Genomic DNA, 25,029 nt, shown 5'->3' on the forward strand with positions numbered 1-25,029 from the left:
TAATAGCACAAGATGTTTTGTTTTTGGCCTTCTTGAGAAGAAGCTCAACTTCAATAAATGAGTGTAAAAATTTAGACTCTTCTTGGTCCTGTACGGGGTAATGTGCTGGATTATTAATGTTAAAAGTTGTGTGTGTAAGGTCGTGTTGTCTTCTGTAGCTTATTTCATTTTTTGACGTCTTCAGCCGCTGAGTCTGTCAGTATCTTTGTTGTCGTTCCAAGGTTGGAGTACCTGTGCGAGTTTATGGATTCAAAATATTTTCCAACGTTATTTAATTTGGCTATTGGTTGGGAGATGAAATACTTTCTGTCTTTTTCGATGATTTGGGTATCTATTATGATTTCATTAGAGAGTAGCGAGCTATTTTTGGGTATGAGCAAGTTGTAAATCCTTGGTGGGTCATTGTATCTATAATATTTATTAATTCTTGGGAAAAATTTTGAATTTTCTTAGTAGTTTATGCTTTTTACTTTGGCCACCCAGTATGCTGTTTCGGATTTTTGGAATTCCGTTGTCAGTTTTTTATTGGCCACTTTAATTAGTTGTTCTATACGGCCTGTTCATCTAGGTTGGTCTGTTTAAATTTATCAGCAATCAGATTTGATTTGAATTTTTTTAACTTGTTAATTTTATTATTTACATACTTCAGACATCCTTTCCTGCCGTCGTTTTCCACCTTATGGACAATTGTGTTAATAGTGTCCGTAATTTCGCCTTCCATTTTTAAGATATGGTGTTGGATTTCATCTATTGTGAGATTTCTGTTCGCAGGTAAAAAATCTTGGTGAATGTCCAGGGATTTTTCACTAAATTTCCTCCAGTTAGTTTTTTAGTAGATTTCATAGAAATCTAACTATTGCATTGGTCCTCATGTCAGAATTTTCAAAAACTTTTTGTATATTCTTACTCATCTCGTCAATTTGAGTCAGATAATGTATTCATAGTTTATACATGTATGCATATTCTTGTACTAAATAGTTTATACATGTATGTATATTCTTCTTGATTTTTTCCTGTCTGACTGAATTTTGAAACTCCTAATAAGAGATTTTTTTGTTTCCAGAATTAAGAATTTTTGAAAATTAAAAGAAAAAAAAATTTTTTTTTTAAGTTTTTAATGTTTAAAAAAAAAGAATACAAGCTTTGTAACATTATTCGTTGTAGAGATTCAACATATTTTGATTTTTCATTCGGTTTTTTTTGTTGAAAATGTTTTTTTATTGCTCTAAATTGAAAAATTATTATTATATTATTTGATTAATTTTACGTATTGCAAAAAAAAAAAATTTTTTTTAATTAAAATATTCATCTTTGAAAATAAAAAAAAAAAACAAATCTTAAAAACTTAAAAACTGGAAGGTCAGTTAGAGCTGTTATATAAGAAGATAAATACAAACAGAAATGTATAACATTCATTTATAAATACTTTCGACTTTACTTTTCTTGTAAAAAACATATTTTTTGTATAAAACATGTACATTGAATAGAATTTATTTAATTAAAGCTAAATCATTACCAACATTGTACTCAAGTCACAATCACTCTAACGACGAACGAAAAATATAATATGTAGTAAAAATCTTTTGAAGAATTGTGGAGGATCAGCGTAGTGGTTATTGTTCATACTTCGTGTCTCAAGGGTCCCGGGTTCGAGTCTCGTCAAAGACCGGATGTCAAATGGTATTTTTCAGTGAAAGAAACAATCGAATACTACTTAATAGTAAAAGACTAATACCTTGATGAACAAAAAAAAATTTTTTGTTCAACTAAAATTTTTTTTATCGCGACAAAAATGCATGATCATGCATGATTGATCATGAATATTTGCCAGGCATGTAAAAGCATGATTATGCTTAATCACATGATCATGAATGATCATTCAAGGCCATGCATGGTAAATATACATGCATGATCATGCATGAAATTAACGCCTGATCATGCATGTTCATGCATGATGATTTTTTCTCGGGACGTATCTCAATTTAGTTAATGCAGTGGCCTTGCTGTCAGGAGATAAATGTAAAAGAAAAAAGAATTTGTTGGGATCTTTTTTATCATATTGTAGTTTAGTTACATTCTCGATGTTGACATTTTGCAGTTTTTTATTTGAGATGAAATTTTTAACATCGTTTCATCATAGTCTGATATCACTCTCTTTAAAACCAAGGTTACGGTTTTTTTTTTTTTTTCCCCTAAGAGTATAAGTATAATATTGTAAATTGTTTTTGTCTAAAAGTTCTTTAATTTGTTTATATACTTCTAGATTTAGTGGGTTAAGACTAATATAATTATTAATTTATCGTACCCAGAAGTCATCTTCATTAATTTTGGCATCATCAAATATTATAATGATATTTCTCATGTTTGCCTACTCCTTGTCTACTGGTTGTCGTTATCTGGTCGAGTTCCTTGGCTTTTTTTCTCAAATTATCCAGTGATAAGTCTTCAGTAGACTTACTTTTATATCGTCTTTTGTGCATTTTCGTCGTAAATTCCCGTGGGACAGGGAGGCGAGGCCCCTGCGCCACGTGTCTTTGATCAAAATAGTTTTTAAATAGTTGAATTGTTAATATCTGTATAAATAAATGACAACTAAACACTCATTACCGTTAGAATTATTATTCAAATCATATCGTAAAAGATATAATAGGATATAAAGTAAATTCTGCGAGTTATTATAATTTTTCAGTCACTACACTTATGCACGATGCTCACTGCTCAAACGCTCAACGTCGAATGAATTTCTCCAACGTTCGTATAGTGTTGCGGTTAGATTATAATCTTGCGTGAGTTAAGTTTACGGTTCGAATTTAGGTTAGAGCGATAGGCGTTTTTCTAAACAATTTTAAGGCAAGCGTTAAACTTAAGAGGAATGGATGTGAATTTGATATGAAACCTTATCCTGCCTCCACCTCCTTCTAAAAATAAAAAAAAATGTAAAAATCAAAATAATTTAATCTCTCCTTGATTCTATTTAATTCTCTGCAGAGAATTAAAAAGTATTAACATTTTCTAATTATGAATTCTTCTTAATACTATTGAATTCTGTATGGAAGATTGAACAGAATAGAAAGCTTATAATACTAAATTCTTTTTGAATGTCTATGGAGAATTAAGAAGTATTGACAATTTCCACGTACAAATTCTTCTTAATGCTATCTAATTCTCTTTAGAGAAGTCTGAAAGTCTTCACTTTGAATTCTTTTTAATACTCTTTAATTCTTCAAGGAGGATTGAAAAGAATAAAAAGCTTGTAATGCTGAATGATTTTAAATTGTTACTATTTCTGCGATTATGCAATTAATTTTGCGTACTGGATAATTCTGAATGTGAATACTTTATAATATTCGAGGCTAAGTCGAGGTCAACAAACATGTGATCTGAGGCTTTCTTATTCCCGAGGAGTGTATACTATTTTTTTGTCCGACGAAGGCTAATAAGACTCATAATCTTGAATTCTTTTTAATCCTATTTAATTCTACAAGGAGAATTAAAAAGGATGCATTCAATTTTTAATTCTTTTTAATTTTCTTTTTTAACCAGGGCATTTTTTTTTGTGTTTAGAAAACTGCGTCGAGTTCATGTCCGAAAATGAAAATCGAACGATGCATTCAAAAGTTTTAGTATTTTAAAAATTCGGCAAGTTTGGTTTTTCGGTATTTTTTAAAGATATTTTCAAGAATTCTCAACCAATCAATATGAACCTGTGCGGTTTTTTTTGCTTCAAAAACTGCGGTGAATGCTTTTTTAAGAAAGAAAATTGAACGATGCATTCAAAAGAAACAGCTGTTCAATAAATACGTTTTGAGTTTGAAGAGCTTGAAATGTGAAAAATGGTACTGTGAGTTTGAAAAGATCAAATATTAGTCGAAAAACACATTTTAAGGCGCTTCAAATTCAAACTTAACGGGAAGTTCTTGGCCTGCGTCGTCAACCGATTTCCAGATTTTTTTTTTAGCTTTTTACATATTTTTCGGCAATAGAGGAAATCAAGCTTCAACATGGTTTTTGAATTTTATATTTTGATAAAGAATTGAAAGAGATTTAGTCGTAACGTAAAAAATAACTTTTAAAGAATATGATACATGATAATGATGATGTACTGCTTTATTTATGAGTGAGTTTTCACAGAAAAGTCTACATACTTAGAATTTTAGTATGTTACGTTCAGAAGTATAAACTATCGGAAAATGCAAAAAGAAATCGTTCTTTTGAAAATTTCCCACTAGTGGCACCTCTTGATAAAATATCATTTATTTTCTTACTTTTTAATCTGTAGAATATGAATATTGTAGATAGGCCTTTGGCTGGTCACTACCATACAAAAACCAGTAAAAATATGAAAATCTTTCTCAGGTTGATCGTACTCAAAATAACAAATTGCGTTAAGGAAACACTGATTACTACTATTAAGGGTTCACATTCTGATAAACTCTCACTTTCTTTTACTATTGCTATAAAGCGTTGAGTTCGATAAAGATTAATGCATGCCCATGCATACATACATGTATGTATTGTTTTTAGATACGTCAACTTCCAGAGTCTGTGATTGTAGAAACAACCGAGTACAAGTGTTTACAATCACAATTCTCAGTGCTTTATAATGAATCCATGCAGTTGAAAACCCAACTTGATGATACACGTCAACAGTTGCAATCTAGCAAAAATTCACATTTACGTCACATAGAAATGATGGAGGTAAGATAAACCAAATTCTTCATATTATTTTTCGTGGCTTATACCATGTATATGACGTAAAATTAGCCAGGCAGTAAATAAATATATTTCGGAAAAAATTATTTGTCATGAGTAGTAAACATATGAAACGATTCGACTCCGTTGATTTTAAAAATCTTCAGTATAAAATTTTTTGAATAATTTTTTTGAACTACTTTACTCATCATTTCTATAATATAATCAGATTTTAACTCTAAAATGCGAATACCAAAAAGACATCAAAATCAGTCGATTTGTTTAAGAGATATATATGGTTGTCAGAAGTATTTTTTTTATAATAATTTTTAACGATGCTGATCACTTTAAAATTTTAATCAATTCCTAATCTCATAGAACAACGTCAATTTCTGTCAAGTTCGCTAAAGTCGGTCAATTTATTCAAAATATATATATATAACCGTCTAAAATTTCTAAGAAGTACTTTTTCTAAGTAACTCACAAATTTCTTGTCAAATTCAATTTTTGGCTTAACAATTTTAATGTTATTAAAAAATTGCATCGAATTTTGTGACTCGCATCAAAATAGACTTATTTATTCGGAAGATATAGTAGTTAAAAATTTTCAGAAAATGAATTTCTTTACAAAAATTTAAAAATTTGTTTACACTCATCAAATTCTTGAGCTAAAAAAGTAATATTTATTTTTTTTTTTTTTTAGCCAAACAAACTTAATTACTTTCAGCTTTGTACACATTCGAACTTAAAGAGTTTGAAAATAGCGAGAAATTTCAGGGATGACCTGTGGGGTTAACTTCTTTACATAATTTTTTCTATCAGTATGAAGTAAGACGAATAATTGGTTAAACTGATTAAAACCCGATATTAACAGTATTGGTGTGAGCCCCTAGGGGCTAAAACCGATTATAATGCGTTATATAGCTGTATGAGTAGCGGATTCTGTATAATGTGTCCGTGCGCCCCCTTCTACTATTTTTCGAACCCCTTCTCTACAAAACAGACTATAGCTCTCTCACTTGAAGAAGAAGACGGACGATTGAAATTAGGAGTAGGGATTCAAGGTCGACTGTCAAAGAGTTGAAGATTAATTAGTTGTTAATTAATACTCATTTTCAGGACGATAAAAGAACAAAATTTTCAAGAAATTTTAGACTTAAAATCTTTGCCACCTGGGTTGATTTGCGCTGTTTGTAACAATGTATGCTATGTATTTATAACTTGAAATGGTATAAAAAATTTTTCTAGAGTGAAGAGCTAATGGCTCAAAAAAAATTGCGTGGTGAATGTATTCAACTAGAAGATGTATTAGCCCAATTACGCAAGGAGTATGAAATGTTACGCATTGAATTTGAACAAAATTTGGCTGCAAATGAACAAACTGGTCCAATAAATCGTGAAATGAGACACCTTATTACATCTTTGCAAAATCATAATCAACAGCTAAAGGGTGAAGTACATCGTTATAAACGTAAATACAAAGAAGTATCAACTGAAGTTCCTAAGGTAACTGTTTCTGACTGTTTTTTTTTAATCTCCCACTAAGAAAATTGAAAATTTTCGAAGATCAGGAAGTCATTGGTTTTACCCCGTCTATCAAAAATCGAGTTTTCATCAGATCTCGACGTTTTGAAGTCCTAGGAAACTTTCCTGACTATTATCGCGATGGTGTCTGTACATCTATATGGATGCATGTAAACCTCTTATAACTTTTGAACGGCTTGACCAATTTCATCTCGGTTGGTGCCATTCGAAAGGGCTTGACCAAACGTGGATTTTGAATTCAATTTGGGAAGATTAGGATCGGTAGATTTTGAGAAATCAAAAAAAAAAAAAAAAAACAAAAAAAAAAATTTTTTTAAAAGTGGTTTTTTTTGGAATAACTTTCAACTGGCTTTACCAATCGATTCCAAAAACTAATGAACTCTTAACATCAAAAACTATATCGATTGCCGTCAAACCGGTCAAAGTCGGTTGATTCATTCGTAAGTTATGAGTTTTATGAATAGTGTGATGATTCTATTTAAAAAAAAATAATGTCAAATTGTCAAATTTTTTGGGAGACGATGTATTAGAATGCCAGTATTGATATAATATTTATCTGCGGCTCTTCGAAAATTTAATAGGATTATCTTGCGATAACTTAATATCATGTCAGATTTAATTAAGCCATGTAGTATTAGAGAATATTGTAAAAGTAATTTTCAATTTTATTTTAGTTGAAAAAAGAAATTGAGGATCTGACAGCGAAACTAGGACAACAAGTTTCTCAGGAAAGTAAAGAAGGTAATAGTTCAGATGGTAGCGGAAAAGAAGAAGACTCATCAACATATCTGTCGGGAACAATTCAGGTAAATTTAATAAGCTAATTTTAGTCTATAATATTAGAAAAAAAGTGATTTGATTCAAAATAATTATTGAAGATAAAAGATGAAGGACTTACTGTCGTAAAGCGAGAATTGGCCATCGACGAAGAGATGGATTTTACTGAAAAAAGTGAAGGTGAAAGTAAAAATACTACTGATTCTCATTCATTATTTCTGTCTTCTATAAAAAAGGATAAAGATATAAAACGTGAAAAAGATGTTAGGAAAGATGCAATTGTAAAAGTTGATCATAAAGAAAATACATTACATCGAATTAAAGATTCAAAAAGTGTTGAGTCAGAAATTGTTAAAGATTTGAAAGCACAATTAAAGTAAGTAAAATTTCAAATGTATAATAAATGTAATACTTATGATTATATCTTATACTCATATAATGATTTATAGAAAAACGGTCAATGAAATGAAAGAAATGAAGCTTTTACTTGATATGTACAAAGGTGTAGGAAAAGAACAACGCGATAAAGTTCAATTAATGGCAGCAGAACGAAAAATCCGAACTGAAGTCGAAGAATTACGTCAACAGCTGAAAAAAATCCAAGTATGAAAAACATTTCTATTTTTTTTAATGAAGATCAAACAAAGTTATCAATTTCTAATCAACAAAGAAAATTAAATGTAATTCTTTATAACTTCCTGCTAAGAAAATTGAAAATTTTCAAAAATCAAAAAGTTATTGGTTTTATCCCGTTTTTCGGAAATTGAGTTTTTATCAGATCTCGACGTTTCAAGGTCCTAGAAAGCTTTCCTGACTATTCCTGTGGTAATGTCACCGTGTCTGTATGTATGTATGTATGTATGTATGTATGTTTGTATGGATGTATGTATGTATGTATGTATGTTTTTTTTTTTTTTAAGAGGCACAAAAAAGATCTTTCAAAGACACCGCCATCATTAGTACTCTGCCGCCCATCTTGCGGCAGATAACGATGACGGTAGTGTGGGATTTTTACCCACTAAAAAAAACATTCCTCTCCCCTCTCCCCGTTGATGATACGGGGAGGACTGGATTGGAACCGCGTTAGCATTACTTCAATCCAGTCCGTGCTGCGTCTCACGACGCCTACTCCTGGCTACTGGTCTCTTTCTGCGATTTTTTCTTTCAGAAGGTGCTGTGCGTAAACTGCAACAGCTGACCAGTTTTTCTCTTGTTCGATCATATAGGTCGCCAAGCTGGAGGGGGAGAGCCTGGCGCCTATGATCTCTTCGGTGCTGCTTCTGTAGTCCTTCCACCGAGCACACTCGAAGAATGTGTGTTCGGCGTTGTCAATTTTGTCCGGATAATATTTGCATATCGGCTTGTCCTGTAGTTTCATCCTGTAGAGGTAGTCATTGAATTGGCCATGGCCTGTCAAGAGCTGGGTCAGAAAAAAATCCGTGTCCCCGTGTTGTCGAGAGAGCCAGACGTTCATGTCCGGGATCAGGCGCGCCATCCATCTGCCCGTTTCCCCTGACGTCCATCGGTCTTGCCACTCCTGTTGCGTTTCCTTTTTTATTCTCGTCTTTGCTTCCTTGGAGTTGTCACCATTCCTTTTTGCGTTATAGAGTTTCACTCTCGTATGTATGTATGTATGTATGTATGTATGTATGTATGTATTTGCTACAGTTTCATTCTCAATTCCACTTTTATAATTGGATTGATCAACTTTGTCCCAGTAATTTTTAAATCTAACAAATATTGGAAAATTAAGACCCGATGTCGTCTTCCAAAGAATTTCAAAAAGTCCTCTCTTAATAATCTCCATCATGAGATGGCGACATGGAAGCCATACTAATTTTCTGCTAAATTCTTTCTCGATTAAAATACAAGTTCCTTTGTAAATACCTTGAAACGGAATAAAACTGATTTAATTTTTTTTTACTCGTTCTCCTTGGTCACCCCTTTATTTATTTAGGGCGCCACTGGATATTTAGTCACAGTATCCACAAACTGGATCAGAGCATGGAGTAATTCTACAGGGTCGTGATAGATTGCTAGGAAGGAAACAAAAGCTATCAAAGAAATTCATTTTCAAAACATACTTTATTTAACCTACCCAATTACAACAATAAACCCCTTACAATTAATTGACACTTAATTCTAAGCGCTATTCCCGTTTATTTAACGGTTTCCTATCATAGTTACTATTCCCAACGATACTCTTATATGGAGCGTCTATACCGCGGTTTCTATCATAGTTTCTTATTTCCGACGATACCCTCATATGGAGTGACCATACCGCGGTTTCTAACCTATTCCCGTGTACCCCCCCCCCCAGGCGCCTATACACGGTTTCCTATCATAGTTCCTATTCCCGACGATACCCACATATGGAGCCACCATACCGCGGTTTCTAAGTGTGCTCAGGAAACAAAGGAGTATGCCATTAATCCTTAGGCAAAACAATCATTATTTTTCACACGCACACATAATATAATTTGATAATCCAATAGATTAAAATCTGCCGACAAAGGTGTTAATAATTTGCCGATAATGTGTTCGCTATGTCCGAGTATTTTACGAATTTATTTTCAATTAAATTTACTTTAGTTAATTTTTATTGTTGCCAGAATTTTATAATATAATTTTACTTAAATTGATTTAGTTTCATTTTATGAATTGTCTTTCTCCTATTTTACTTTTACCGAAATTTATAAATTTATTTTATTTAATTTGTTCAAATTATTTTGTCAGAGTTTACGAATTAATCCATTTAATTAAGAACTTAATTTTATTGATTAAGAATGTCTCAATTGATTTTATTTGATTTATTTCGACAAAATTATTTTTTTTGTCCCTGAATAACTGAGTTTATTTTATTTCGACTTAATTACTCGATTTCACTTTCTTTCTGTTGCTTGAAACTTGGAATTTATTTTATTTTATTTTTTAGAATTATATTTTACTTTACAACGCACTGAGATTTTAGTCTAGTCCTTGCGTGTCCTCTACTCAGCGTTTTAGCGCGAGACAAAATGGCTGACCCTCTCCCAAACCTTTGTCGATTTTCTTCTAAGCAAAATTTACAAGTGTTTTATTTTCTATTATTTTCTAACTAATTTTAACGACCATTTTAACAATTATTTTCTGATTCCAATTTCACACAATTAAAATTTATTCCAAATTATTTATTAAACTACTTCTTAATTTTAATTAAATTTTACTTTTGATGATTTTACTAAAATATTTTAATGATATTAATTTACACAAAATTAAATTGATTTTACGTAAATTCAATTATCAGAGAACAATTTTTCACGTGTCACCGAAATCATGAATTATCAAATTGAAATAATTCCTAGTAAAATTAATCCAGACTTTGTCTACATGTTCAATTAATAATCCGAAATAATTTCTGGTATCGTTAATTAAATATTTAGTAATTTAATTCGTACTTGTTCTTAAATTTATTCTTAATTTTATTCTGACTTTTCTCAATATTTTACGAAATTTGTTTTTAAACATTTTGTTAATTCGTTGTTAATCATTTTGATAAATCAATTCTTAATTTTTCGGAAAATTTTGGTACTTAAATTTTGTTAAATTAATTCTTGAATGTTCGGTCAAATTAATTCTTAAATTTTGTTAAAACTAATGATTGTGACTGAACGCGAAATGGCGATGACCTTCAGCCGACATAACGGCCTGGCTGATGCCGCATCACCGAGAAATTATTTAGACATGATAATTGTACCTGGAGTTTTTCTTAATTTTATGAGCAATCCTTCGACTAGCTGCAACTCCTTGTCTTAATTCTGCGTACAAAATCTTTCCTCGTTGGGGTGTGTGATTTGGCGGCAAAGTCCCAGGTCACCACCTCGCGTTACGTTTTCCTCAGATATTATTTTCGTGTAACTGCAAGTTGGCATTAGAATTTATTACAATATAAACCAAACTTAAGCAAACTGACATGTTGGCCTAGCAAGCATTAAATTTGTAAAGTTTTACCGCTTCGTTCCACTTTGTTAGAGCGAATAAAAAATAATTACCTGATTAGAGAACTTTTCACGAGGTATTTGGTTCGACTGTTCAGTCGCATTAGCTCTTTCAAAATTTGTTGGTGCGTTTTCTTTCTTTCTCTGCTCTCCTCACTCTCACTGCGTTGACATCTCCACCTTCGAGACTCACTTACGAGTCTCAAACTATGCCTACGAGGGCTTAAGATCATAGCGCTCTGTGATCCGTCGATAATTAAACGAGTGCTAAACGGGTTTTTAACGGGTAACGATCACTCCGTTACAACCTAAATTACAAAAAGATGCAAAGATAAAATCAATCATAAAAACTTTATAAAAATTCAATGAATCATACCAGTATTTACAGGTGGCGTATCAAAACACATTGATTTCACATATGGAGCATCTTCCCACTTCCCACTGATTCAAAGTGTCAATAACAGCAGAAGCTTGTTTAAGAGCACTTCCGTTGTCTGCTTTTCGAACTCCGAGAAGTTGATCAACCCCAGAAACTGATAAAAGAACTGCAATAGGTTCCACAGTTTTCGTACTTGCGATATCACTGAGAATTTTCCCGTCCCAATACACTACATAACAGCCGTCTTTGTGAAATTCAGATTTCAGATCCTTAGCGATATCTGACCTAAATTTAATTCGCGTTCGGTAAATTGTACTCTAACTCAGATTAAGAGTTGACAGATTGATTCCTACACTTTTGTACGCAGCAGCTGAAATAAAAATGGCATTCTTGTGAGTCACTTGTGATCGATCAAGTGTAGCACAGAGTTCAGGTGTCATTTCATTAAATTTTGGAGTTCGTTTCGGTTGGCTAAGTTGACTTTCAAAATCAGATACATCAGTAGATATATGACTTAATGTTGTTGCTGATAGGTTAGATTGAAATAATGCAGATTTTTGAGTCACTAGAGCCACATTAGCGTCAAGTTCGTTAATATCTAAAAATAATTATTGAAAGTATATTGCAACAGTAATACATGAATAATTAAAATAGCATTTGATCTAGAACTTACCAACAGACTCTGAGTACATAGCATCTTCAGTATTTTCTGCTGAGCTCAATTGAACAACATTAGTAATCAAAACGAATCTACACGGCGAAAAATCCATAGGGATTTTTCCTATTCTTGCATAGGAAATTTTCCAATGTCAACACAGGAATTTTTCCAATGGTAACATGGGAACTTTTTCTTTGTTAACATGATAGAAATATCCATGTGACACAGGAAAAATTCATTTATCACTAAAATTTATGAAATTTAATTTAATAATTAAAAATTCACATAACAATTTTCTCATTCGAGCAACTTCAGATAATTTAAAAGTAAAACAGTGATATACAGTCGGTTTGTGATAAAATAATTCGAGCAAATTTTTTTAAAATTTTGCTTTACATTTCAAAAAATTAGGAATACGGTAGACCCTGAAGGCCATCTGTGCAACTTCCCGTTAATTCCATGCCTAGGTGCATAAAACTGCACTAATGATGTTTTTGAGCTCTTTGAGCTCAAAAATACAATTTGTGTGTTATTTTGAGCTCTTCGAGCTTAAAAGTCTGATAGAAGTATCATAGAACAGTATTCTTTAAATTTTCAAACCGCACTAACTTTTCAATAAATCAACCGATTTTCACGCGGTTGGCAGAATTTGACGCCATTTTTTTAGTTTCATGATGAATCTTCAAGTTTGAATTGATAAAACTAGGAAATTTGGACTAATTCCAAAAAAAATACTTTTTTGGTTTTTTTTTGTTCATGATATTTCTTAAACGAATTGACTAATTCTGACCGGCTTAACATCAATCGACGTAATTTTTTCATGCTAATAGCAGATTAGTTTTTGAAATCGATCAGTGCAGCCGTTTAGGAGTTATTCCAAAAAATGTCGGAGTTATGTTAAAAAAACCCTTGTTACTAAATATTTTATCGAGGATATCTCTCGAACCAATCGACCGATTTCCCCATTTTTGGCGGCGATCGACGCGATTTTTTAAGCTCTAAAATTATTCTAAATCATCAAAAACGATCCGAAACGAAATTACGAAGTTATGTCAAAAAAACAATTTTTTTGATTTTTTTTCGTTCACGATATCTCTCGAGCGAATGAACCGATTTTGACCGGATTGGCGGCGACCGACGTGGTTTTTCAAGTTTAAGGGCAGATTAGTTTTTGAAGTTGATCAATAGAGCCGTTTGAAAGATATTCCAAAAAAACCACTGTCAAAAATGATTTTTTTCTTATTTTTTTTGAGATTTTTCAGGATTTCTTAAAATCTATCGGTCCGAATCGGTTTAAATTCTCAGGAAATCTAAGTTTGAGGGAACTCTTTAGAACGCCGTTTAGTTCGTTCCGATCGGTATAGTCGTTCAAAAGTTATAAGCGGGTCACATACTTACATCCCCACACACACCCACACACACACACACACACACACACACACACACACACACACACACACACACACACACACACACACACACACACACACACACACACACACACACACACACACACACACACACACACACACACACACGACAGACATTGTGACAACGTCGCGGCAGTAGTCAGGAAGCTTCCTAGGACCTCAAAACGTCGAGATCTGATGAAAACTCGATTTTTTCAAAACGGGATAAAACCAATAACTTCCCGATTTTTGAAAATCTTCGATTTTCTTAGCGGAAGTTAAAAAATTTGAAACCCAGCAGATTATGGATGGTGTGGCTTAATGTATGTGGGGCATTCCACGCCAAATCGATCACTTTTGACCCTGACCCCTTTTGATTTGGCTGAAAGTCTTTTCTCCTTTTTTACCCTATCAAAAACATCTCTCATGATTTTTTCAAATTACTTTATCCAACAAAAAAAAAAATTATGAATTTTTGAACCAATGAAAAAAAAAAATTTTTTTTTAGTTTTATTTTTCAACACCGGTCCAAAAATTTCCGAGAATCCTTAAAAAACATACTAATTTAATGAAATGATGACATTTACACCCAGCGGAATCTGATTAACAATTTTGAAATGACAATTTTAGAGTATCTGATTACCAATATCTATAGAGCTAACTGTTATTGATAAATTGTTTTAAGTACTTCGTCTATCTTTATCATATAGCGAAAAATATTTTGTTAATAATCCTCAGAAGTCTAATTAGTATTTTATAAAATATTTGGGGAACATTTTTTCTAAAAACAATATTTTTGCCAAATCATTTAGAACAACGGCTAAATTGATAACGAATTTAACATTGACCTTTAATAACTTTTGAATGAGTTGATTAATCAAAACATGATATCAAAACTTTTTTGTAGAGCTTTCAATTTTCTACAAAAACATTCGATGGAAATTGCAAAGCAAATTATGGTTCATTAGTTATAAAAATCAGAACAAAAAAAAAACTTTTCCTATGTTATTCTTATGAGAAGCGAAAAGTGCGAGGTGGACAACCTTAATATTAATATTAAGAGCTTATATTTTCAGAGGCCTATTTTGGCATCTAAACAAAACTTTTGAGCCTGGTTCCGAGAAAAAAATTTTTTTTTAAAAGCCCTAGTATGTATATATATATATATATATATATATATATATATATATATATATATATATATATATATATATATATATATATATATATATATATACATACAGGGTTTTCCAGAAGTAACGGGCGCCATTTTAGCATATGCTAAAAAGAATAATTCTAAGACGGAAACTCCTTAGCCATTTTTTAATTAGACGCATAGATCATTAATTATTCATTAAAGTAACGTTCCTTTATGCGTTACTGAAAAAGAGCGTCGGTATCTAGTAAAGTACATGCCAAACAAAGACACAACGAACCGTATAACTAACTAGCTACTATAGCTAACGTAGTCACACACATTTACTTACACATTCACATATGCAAGCTTCTTCGTTGGGAACGCACTTGACTGGACACTGGTGCTCTCTCTCTAACTCATAAAAGGACTTTTTTTAAATAATTAATGATCTATACGTCTGATTGAAGAATAACTAAGGACTTTTCGTCTTAGAATTGTTCTTATGTATATATATTTTATACACATCTAACCTATAAGTTCAATAATGAATCACATTCTTATTTTCGAGCCGAAAGAACTCATGTTCTCACAAGTATGTAGGTTTTCAAGTGTTTTCATCTCAAAAATAGTGGGATGCTTGCAAGGGCAACTAATTAACAGTTTTTTAATATTAGAAATTATGTTACTTCGTAAACCAATTTAATTAATTGCATTGCAGGAAAATAAGCGTGAAGAACGTAAGAAACTAGCCGATGAAGACGCACAAATCAAAATCAAAAAACTTGAAGAACAAGCATACAATTTACAAAGACAAGTTGCATCTCAAAAACAGGTGAAGCATTAACAGTTAATTTACAAAAGCATTTTTTTTTGAAACAGCAAATAAATTGTGTATGTTTTAGCATATCACTCTGATTCAAAGTGAAATTACTTATGATAAATCTTTGAAAATTTTGGAAGTGAAATTTTTTAACACCCAAAACAGTAAACAATTATTTTGCACAAAATTTAAAGATTTTCACAGCAAATATATTTAATTCTCACCGTTTATATACCAAGTTACTTTAAATTTTCTGTCTTTGAAAATGCGGTGAAACAATGTCATTTCAATTTTTTGCACAATCAAGTTTTTTTTTTTTTTTTCAATAAAAATATGCATTAGACTCCGAAGTCAAAAATTGATATGTGTGACTATTGTAATGATAAATTGACTAATAATTTAAAAAAATACATTCATATATTCTATAATCGAGTAAAATAATATCTTGATTCGAAAAATGTGCTATACTTAAACGAGGTCGGTATGATCTTGAATCAGTATTACTCGCCTTAAAACAAGAGAAAAAAATCCTTTAGAGAAATAAGTTTGCGTATTATTTAAAAACAAAAAATTCTTTTTTCAAGAAGAAATTTTTAAAAGAAAATTTTTTATTTTCTATTGAAGAGTAATAAGGTATTGATTCAAGATTGAATTTTTTTTTTTTTATCAAGTTTTAAAATTTAGAAACAAAGTGGTATTAAAAAGAGAATAATTTTCTTGATTCAAGTTATTATTTTTCATTATTTCGATTTTTCCTTGCATAACGGTCTTGGTTTTTACAAGGCTGAGTAGATGGTAGCTGTCGCATGCAGCAACTGTGCCCCCATCATGTATGTATTTTATGCTGTTCTTTCTACGTATTGGACCCCAACACATCCCATTTCACTTTTATATTTCATCTTATTATCAACCTCATTTTTCTGACATAGTTATCTCGTTGAAATAATCTTTCACATTTTAGTATTATCATTGTGGCTGTAGAATGACTTGTGCTTCTTGTACTGCATTCGCCCTATTCTTCACCTCTTTCTATAAGCTGTTGAAACACCGACATCAGGAAACTATAGAAAAAACCCATGCCCGTATAGTTCGACTACTGGGGAGCATCCACCAGCGATTGGTGTTGGAACTATTCCAACAACTGCCGGAGCTCGGACCCTCGTCTCACGACACAATGTACGAATGGTCTAATGACAGTCCACTTGGCCGTCCTGCTTCCCTGATGATGCTCGCGATATTGCCACTATGTGTGTGTGTGTGTGTGTGTTTTTTTTTTTTTTTTTTAAGAGGCACAAAAAAGATCTTCCAAAGACACCGCCATCATTAGTACTCTGCCGCCCATCTTGCGGCAGATAACGATGACGGAAGTGTGGGATTTTTACCCACAAAAAAACATTCCTCTCCCCTCTCCCCGTTGATGGTACGGGGAGGACTGGATTGGAACCGCGTTAGCATTACTTCAATCCAGTCCGTGCTGCGTCTCACGACGCCTACTCCTGGCTACTGGTCTCTTTCTGCGATTTTTTCTTTCAGAAGGTGCTGTGCGTAAACTGCAACAGCTGACCAGTCTTTCTCTTGTTCGATCATATAGGTCACCAAGCTGGAAGGGGAGAGCCTTGCGCCTATGATCTCTTCGGTGCTGCTTCTGTAGTCCTTCCACCGAGCACACTCGAAGAATGTGTGTTCGGCATTGTCAATTTTGTCCAGGCAATATTTGCATGTCGGCTTGTCCTGTAGTTTCATCCTGTAGAGGTAGTCATTGAATTGACCATGGCCTGTCAAGAGCTGGGTCAGAAAAAAATCCGTGTCCCCGTGTTGTCGAGAGAGCCAGACGTTTATGTCCGGGATCAGGCGCGCCGTCCATCTGCCCGTTTCCCCTGACGTCCATCGGTCTTGCCACTCCTATTGCGTTTCCTTTTTTATTCTCGTCTTTGCTGCCTTGGAGTTGTCACCATTCCTTTTTGCGTTGTAGAGTTTCACTCTCTCAAATGCTAACAAGTCAATCGGTGTGGCCTCTGCTATTACCAGTACCGCTGCCTCTGAAACCGTGCGGTAGGCACAAGTAACTCTCAGCGCTCCTCGTCGTTGCACTGCTGCTATTTTGCGCCGATAAGTCTTCTGTCTAAGTATGTCCGCCGATATCTCCGCTCCGTATAGCAGTATTGCGTGGATTACTTCCAAGAGCACCCTCCTTTTTTTAGTTCGTGGTCCTATAGTGTTGGTCATGATTCTCGACAGGTTGGAAACTACCTTGTTGGCTTTTGTGCAGGCGTTTTCAAGGTGTTCTCGGAAGGACAGCTTCTCATCGATAACTACACCTAAATAACGCAGTGCCCTCGTGGATGTCAGTGTTGTCCCGCCCATGTCTACGAAGAACGGTTTTGGGAACCACTTTTGTCGGGTCAGGACGACGATCTCAGATTTCTGGTTGGCGAGTTGCAGGTGATGTTCCTCTAGCCAATTTTCGATGACATCGATGATTTCCCGGACTAGTAGTTCTGCCTCCTCTGCACTGTCAACGACTATCGTAGCCGCGACGTCGTCTGCAAAGCCCATGAGTTTCACCTGTTTCGGTAACGGGATTTCCAGAAGCTCACCATAGTCTGCGTTCCAAAGGTCGGGCCCCATAATTGAACCTAGCGCTACGCCAGCCGTTATGTCATGTTCTTGTGGGCCTTCCGTCGTTTCCGCTATCAACGTTCTTTCGTCGAGATAGTCGTCTACTATTCTCAGATTTTCTGGCTCCACATCAAATTTGTGTTCTAAAACATCTAGGATGTTGCCCCAGCTCGCACTGTTGAAGGCGTTCTTCATGTCCAGTGTAAGAACAAGACACACCTTGCGAGCTTTGAGGCTGCCAGACCATGCTTCTCTAGCTGTCTCTATGACTTTCTGGATCGCACCAATTGTTGATCGCCCTTTTCGGAAGCCATGTTGGTTACTGGCAAAGCCTCCGGCACGGTCAATGTCGTTTCGTAGCCTGCCCTAAATGAGCTTCTCGAGCAGTTTCCCAGCTATATCAAGCATGCAGAGTGGTCTAAATGACGATGGTGTTATAGGGGTTCCCCTCCCTTTGTCTAACAGGACCAATCTCTGCCGCTTCCAGACCGTAGGAAACGTGCCGGTTGCCAAACACGCATTGTAGGCGCTCATAAGTATGTGCGGATATTCTAGGGCTACAATCTTGATCACCGAGGCTGGGATGCCATCGGGGCCTGGTGCTTTCCCAATCTTGATGGTTTTTGCTGCGTCTTGCAATTCCTTTATAGTGAAGGGTGTTGTTTTGCTGGTTTTTGCATATCGTCTCTTTTCTCGCGGTGGGTGTTCGGGAAACAACTCCGCCACGATGCTGTTCATTGAAGCAGGAGACTTCGGCGCTTCTGGAGACGCCTTCCCAAGTCGTTTAGTGACAATTTGGTAGGCTTTACCCCAGAGGTCATTGTTTAGGTCGTTGCAGATGTCTTTCCACAACACCACTTTACTTGCGTTGATGGCTTTATTCAAAGCCTTCTTGGCCTGTTTGTACTCCATCGAGTATATGTCTTGGTCAGGGGAACGTTTTGCTGCTCTCGTTGTTATTCTACGTAGTCCATGGCATTTTTTTCGAAGATCTGCTATGTCTTGAGTACACCGGCTTATAGGAGCCTCGCCTCTTCATCCGTGGCATGGAAGCATCGCATGAGGCGGCGATCAGTCCCATCGCTCTTGACACTAAATTTGTCGTTTCATTACGGCTATTCAGAGTCGGGCTGTCTTGAAAAGTAGACGAACTTTGTGTCAGAGAAGTTCGCAGCTTCTCTAAATCGAGCTTCCTGACATTCCACTTCCGCGGTTGATAATCGTGTCGTGTTATCGGAACGGAAGCAGTTTGAATGCTCAATGTCACATACTGATGGTCGCTGCCACTATATTCTTCGGATACGGTCCAGCCTTCAATCATGTTCGCAATCTTTGGAGTCGCCAACGTAATGTCGAGTATAGATTCCTGGTATCCTGGTCTTCTAAAGGTGGTAGTACTTCCGGTGTTCAGCACTATGAGGTCCGTCCTTGCTGCGAAGTCCGCTACTTCGTCTCCTCTGGTGTCGGAGGGTTCAGCGCCCCATTCAGCTGATTTTGCGTTGAAATCACCAGCTACGATGACTTCCCCATCGAACTTGCCGATAGTGTCCTCTATGTTTGCCATTTTCTGTCGAAACACACTAATCTCTTCATTGGGTGAAAGGTAGACGCTTACAAAGTAAGTCTTAGGGGTTTTGATCCAGACGAAGCCTTCTCCGCCTCCGCTGTCGTTCACGGTGACCTTTTTTGAGTTTATGATCCAGATTGCTGCTGTGCCAGATTTATCGGCGAACCATGTATTACCATGAATATTTAAATATTGCTCGCAGATAAGGTAGATGTCGATCTTGTCTTCAAAGATACGCTGGTGCAGAAGATTTTGCGTTAAGGCGCACCTACTCAGGTTACCTTGTAATAAGTGCGTCATTTTTGTTCTTTCGTGGCTGCGGCAAGTGCGGTGCGAAATGCCTTACACGCTCTGGAACCGGCTATATGACCTAAGCCATCCTGAGCGTCTTTCTCTGCCGTACAAAGGAAGCACTTTGGCTTGTCTACGCAGTTTGTAGATTTGTGGTTATCTCCGCCACATTTATAGCAGCATTTGCTTCTGTCAGGGCCCGTACAATTCTCTGTTCGGTGACCAAACCCTAGGCATTTAAAGCATCGGGTTACTTTCGCAACTGGGCGTATGCGGCAGTTAACCCAGCCAATCTTTATACGGGCCTTGTTGAGGGCTTTAGTCGCATTGGCTTCGTCGATCTCGCAGAAGGCTGCCCGATTACCTCGTGGTGTGGGTTTTGTCAAATTCACTCGTTTGATCTCTAGGCTGTCTTTGAATTCACGTTTAAGTGCTTCGCGGACTTCGCTCTCGGTAGAGATTTCATCCAAGTCGAGGATCTCAATCGTTGGTATTAGCGTTTTGACCGTGCCGATGTTTGCAGTGGCTGACCTTACTGCATCGGTGAAAGCCTTGCTGTCCTCGGTCTTTTGAGCCATTTCAAGGAGAACGCCTCCGTGCCTCGTCCTTTTAATAGACCTTATGTCTACTCCATTCTCTGTCGGGCTAACCTTGGCCTTGATTTCCTTGAGGAGATCGGCGTACGTTCGCCCTTCAGCTGGTTGGACAAGCACAACCTTTGTTCTTGTCTTTTTCCTTCTCGGTTTTTTTGAGCCACCCTTACTTGGCTGGTTTTGGGCTCCAGTAGTTTTTGCCCCTGGCTCCTGTTCTCTTTCCTTCTTTTTCTTTTGCCGTGTCACCTTGATCCAGGTATTATCTCGGGCTGTCTTTTTCTGTGCTGGTTCGTCGATTTCAGAGGAAGGGCTGGGTGTAGACAGCGGCCTCTTCTTTTTGTTTTTTTTTTTCTTGCTGTGGTTTCTCAGGAGTGACCAAAAACGCTTGTGGTTTTGTGGTCGTCTCCGGAGATGTTTGTATGGTTGTCGCCGACATCGATGCCGGTTTGTTGGCCAACTTATATGCCGTGGCAATGGACGCTACTAATTTTCTGAGTTCATGATGGAGATTTCTCTTGTCCTTTATGAACTCAGTCAACTCTTCGATCTTGCTGCCGAGCCGTTCCATTGGCGATTGTTGGCCGGTGATAGTCGGTAGAGAGTTGATCCTCCCTCGATACGTGTTAGTGTTGACGGGAGCAACAGGTCTTCCAGTCTTGGAGGAACGCCAGTTTGCTATACGTCTACTTCCATCTGGGCTGTTTCAGTACTCCCTGTAGCATTGCTAGACGGCAGAGCCATGGGGTCCACTCCGCTGTTCAAACGGTCGCTTGATAACGACGAGTTCAGGCCCGCTTGTACGCCTTCCCTCGCCGGTACTGAGGTATCCCCCCTCTGCACCGTAGACGATGTTTGAATGTTTTCTGACATTTTATATCATCTTTTTGCTAGGTTTTGGTCCACCCCGAGTATTTTATTTCCTCGGTACCCGACGTATCTGGCGCGCAGGTATGACGAGTATTCCCCTATCCGCCACCTGGGGAGGCGCCCGTTGTGGGACCCAGCAAGCCCGACACGGTGTGTATTTGTATGTGTGTGTGTGTGTGTGTGTGTGTGTGTGTGTGTGTGTGTGTGTGTGTGTGTGTGTGTGTGTGTGTGTGTTTTATATAGAAACAAAAAAATCTTCCAAAGACACCGCTATTATTAAAAGATCATTGTTGATAGTGTGGGATTCTTATCCACTAAAAAAAAACTCCTCTCTTCTTCACCGTAGATAATACGGAGATGACTCGATCGGAACCGCGTTAGCATTGCTTTAATCCAGTTCATGTTGCGTCTCAAGAAGCTTACTACTGGTTACTGGTCCCTTTCTGCGGTGTTTTCTTTTAGAAGGTGCTGCGCGTAGGCTGCAACAGCTGACCAGTTTTCTTCTTTTCTGAGCATGCAGGCTATCAAGCTCTCGGGAGAGAGCGTAGAGCCAATAGTTCCAAGTCGTTTTGCCTTTCCAAGCCGTTTGGCGACAATTTGATAAACTTTAACCCAGATCTCCTTGTCGAGATCATTACAGATCTCTTTCCACAACATCGCTTTTCTTGCTTTGATGGTTCGATTTGGCGCCTTTTTGACATGCTTGTATTCGTTTGAATATAAGTCTTGGCTTGAGGAGCGTTTCGCGGCTCTGATTGCGCGGCGACGTAGCTAATAGCATCTTCTGCGAAGTTCTGCTATGTTTGTTGTCCTTCAGTACGCCGGCCTGTGAAAACTCCTATTATTCAGTCGTGGCATAGAGGCGTCACATGCAGCAGCAATTGCCTTCGTCGTATTTAGCGCTGCCTTTTCCGTCTCGCTGCAGGTATCCGGAGTCGAGTTATTCTGGAGGATAGACCAGCTTCGTGATAGTGAAGCTCACAGAGCCTCTGGAGTACGCCTCTTGGGATTTCACTTCCGCTTAGAAAAATTGCGTTGTGAAACCGGAGCAGATGCCAATTTAACGTTGAATGTCACGAACTGGTGATCACGCCCACTGTATTCTTTGGATGAAGTCCAGTCTTCGATCATGTTGGCAGCCCTTGGAGTCGCCAATGAAATGTCAAGAATGGATTCGTGGTACCCTGGTCTTCTAAAGGTCGTGATGCTCCCGGTATTCAGCACTGTGAGGTCGAGTCTAGCCGTGACGTCAGCGACCTCGTTTCCTCTGGTGTCGGAGATAGCAGCGCCCCACTCTGCTGATTTAGCGTTCAAGTCACCAGCTACGATGACTTCGCCGTCGAATTTAGTAATCGCATCTTCTATATTTGCCAGTTTCTGTCGGAACACACTAATCCCTTCATTTGGTGAGAGATAGACACTCATGAAGTAGGTTGTACGGGTTTGTATCCAGAAGGAAGCATTTTGGCTTTTCCATGAAGTCTGTAGATTTGTGGTTTTTTCCGCCACATTTATAACAGCACTTGCTTCTGTCCGGTTCTGTACAGTTTCTTGTTTGGTGCCCAAAACCAAGGCATTTAAATCATCGGGTTACTTTCGCAACTGGGCGTATGCGACAGTTAACCCATCCAATTTTTATACGGGCCTTGTCAAGGATCTTGATTGCGCTAGCCTTGTCTATCTCGCAGAAGGCTGCCCGATTGTCTCGTGGTGTAACTTTAGTCAAGTTAACCCGTTTGATCTCCAGGTTTGTCGTTAAGTTCCGCTTGAACGCTTCCCGAACGTCAGTGTTAGTAGAGGTTCCATCCAGGTCAAGAATCTCTATCGTCGTTAATGGTACTAGCGTTCTGACCGTGCCGATGTGTGCGGTTACTGTTTTTATCGCAGCCGTAAAAGCAGTAGTGTCTTCAGTCTTGCAACCTATTTCTAAAAGAACGGCCCCGCGCTTCGTTTGCTTGATAGATTTCATGTCTACTCCAGTCTCTGCCGCTTTAACCTTGGTCTTGATTTCCTTGAGGAGATCAGCGTATGTTCGCCTTTTAGCTGGTTGGACAAGCACAGCCTTAGTTCTTTTCTTCTTCCTCGGCTTCTTGGAGCCACCCTTATTTAACTGGTTTTGGGCTTTAGTAAATTGAGCCGCTGGATTCTGTTCCCTTTCCTTCTTCTTCGTTCGCCGAGTCACTTTGATCTAGGTATCGTCTCGGGCTGTCTTTCTCTGTGTTGGTTTGTCGTTGGCTGAAGAAGGGGTAGATGTAGACAATTGTCTCTTCCTGTTGATCTTTTCTTGCCGTAATAGTTTAGTTGGAGTAATCTGGAGTGGATGTAATTTTTGTTCAGTTCCGAAGTTGTTTGGGTCGTTGACTCCAACATGCCCGGTGATTTTTTGGCCAGCCTGTATGCCGTAATAATAGACGTGACCAATTTTCTGATTTTATGATGGAGGTTTCGTTTGTCCTTGATGAAATCAGCTAACTCTTCGATTTTGCTATCGAGCAGCTCCATTGGAGATTGCTGGTCGGTGACGGTTGGTAGAGACTTGATCCTTTCTCGATAACAATGAGTATTGACGGGAGCAATAGGTCCTCCACTCTTTATAAAAACATTGCTTGGCTGTTTGTTCTCTTTCCTATACGCTGTGTTCATGTTCCCTGTAACATTGCAAGCATTGCTAGACAACAGAGCCATGGAGTCCACTCCGCTGTTCAAACGGTCGCTTGATAACGACGAATTGAGGCCCGTTTGCACACCTTCCCACGCCAGCACTGGGGTATCCAACCCCTGTACTGTAAACAATGTTTGAAAGTTCTGTGACTTTTCCATATTGTTGTTTGCTAGGTTTTAGTCTAACCCGAGTATTTTATTTCCTCGGCATCCGATATATCTGCCAGGCAGATATGTCTGGCATTCCCCTATCCGCCACCTGGGAGGGCACTCCATGTTGGAACCAGCAAGCCCGACACACGGTGTGTGTGTGTGTGTGTGTGTGTGTGTGTGTGTGTGTGTGTGTGTGTGACTCGTTTATAATTTTTGAACGACTAATAGTCTTCTATGAAACTTTTATCAGACTTCTGAGCTCAAAGAGCTCAAAAGCACAGAAAAGATATTTTTTGAGCTCGGAGACCTCAAAATAAGACATATATTGTATTTTTCAGCTCAAAGAGCTCAAAAACATCATCAGTTCAATTTTAAGCGCCTAGGTAAGGATTTAGCGGGAAGTGACAGGGATAGCCCTTAGGGTTAACCGTTTTCCTAATTTTTTTTCTGTCTAATTTATCTTGAACTACTCATATTGAGTAAAAAGCTTTACACGTGCTCGAGCATGTGTTTTTTAGACTTGAATTCTATTGATTAAAATTTTGGCAAACTTGAATGCTTTCAAGAAAATGAATGCTTTCATTTCATCAGAATAGTCTAAACAGAGCAAAGAGTTTAATCTACCTAGACATTCAACTGATAGCGCATATTGTATGTCAAATTCTATTTAAATTAATACATCTCACTTGTAAAATTGATTTCAACATGAAATTCTAAGGCCACAATCAATTTTTATCACTTTGTCATCATGAATTTCGAACTAATTTACTGATTGAGACTCTAGAAAAGTTATTGTTACGAGATGAAGCATTTAATATCTTCGCAATATTATGGCTCATTAACTTTTGAATAAATAATATTTCAATGAAAATCTCACTTTCAA

General features: G+C 36.7%; 1 protein-coding gene across 3 annotated transcripts in view; it reads left to right on the forward strand.

Moving 5' to 3' along the window:
* The window catches only part of Bre1 (E3 ubiquitin-protein ligase Bre1), a 116,644-nt gene that overhangs the window by 38,375 nt on the left and 53,240 nt on the right, over positions 1-25,029 (forward strand). For 2 of the 3 annotated variants that reach the window (XM_074250295.1, XM_074250294.1), the window contains 6 exons: positions 4,525-4,698; positions 5,941-6,198; positions 6,912-7,043; positions 7,116-7,390; positions 7,464-7,617; positions 15,294-15,407. In XM_074250295.1, the coding sequence (XP_074106396.1) occupies positions 4,525-4,698; positions 5,941-6,198; positions 6,912-7,043; positions 7,116-7,390; positions 7,464-7,617; positions 15,294-15,407 (1,107 nt within the window). The remainder of the gene's footprint in view (positions 1-4,524; positions 4,699-5,940; positions 6,199-6,911; positions 7,044-7,115; positions 7,391-7,463; positions 7,618-15,293; positions 15,408-25,029) is intronic. The other variant, XM_074250297.1, reaches the window with a different exon arrangement.

Source organism: Cotesia typhae, unplaced genomic scaffold, assembly GCF_013202065.1.
Source record: "Cotesia typhae breed Kobodo isofemale line unplaced genomic scaffold, CoteBio_Ctyphae contig_56, whole genome shotgun sequence".
NCBI classification, from domain to species: domain Eukaryota; kingdom Metazoa; phylum Arthropoda; class Insecta; order Hymenoptera; family Braconidae; genus Cotesia; species Cotesia typhae.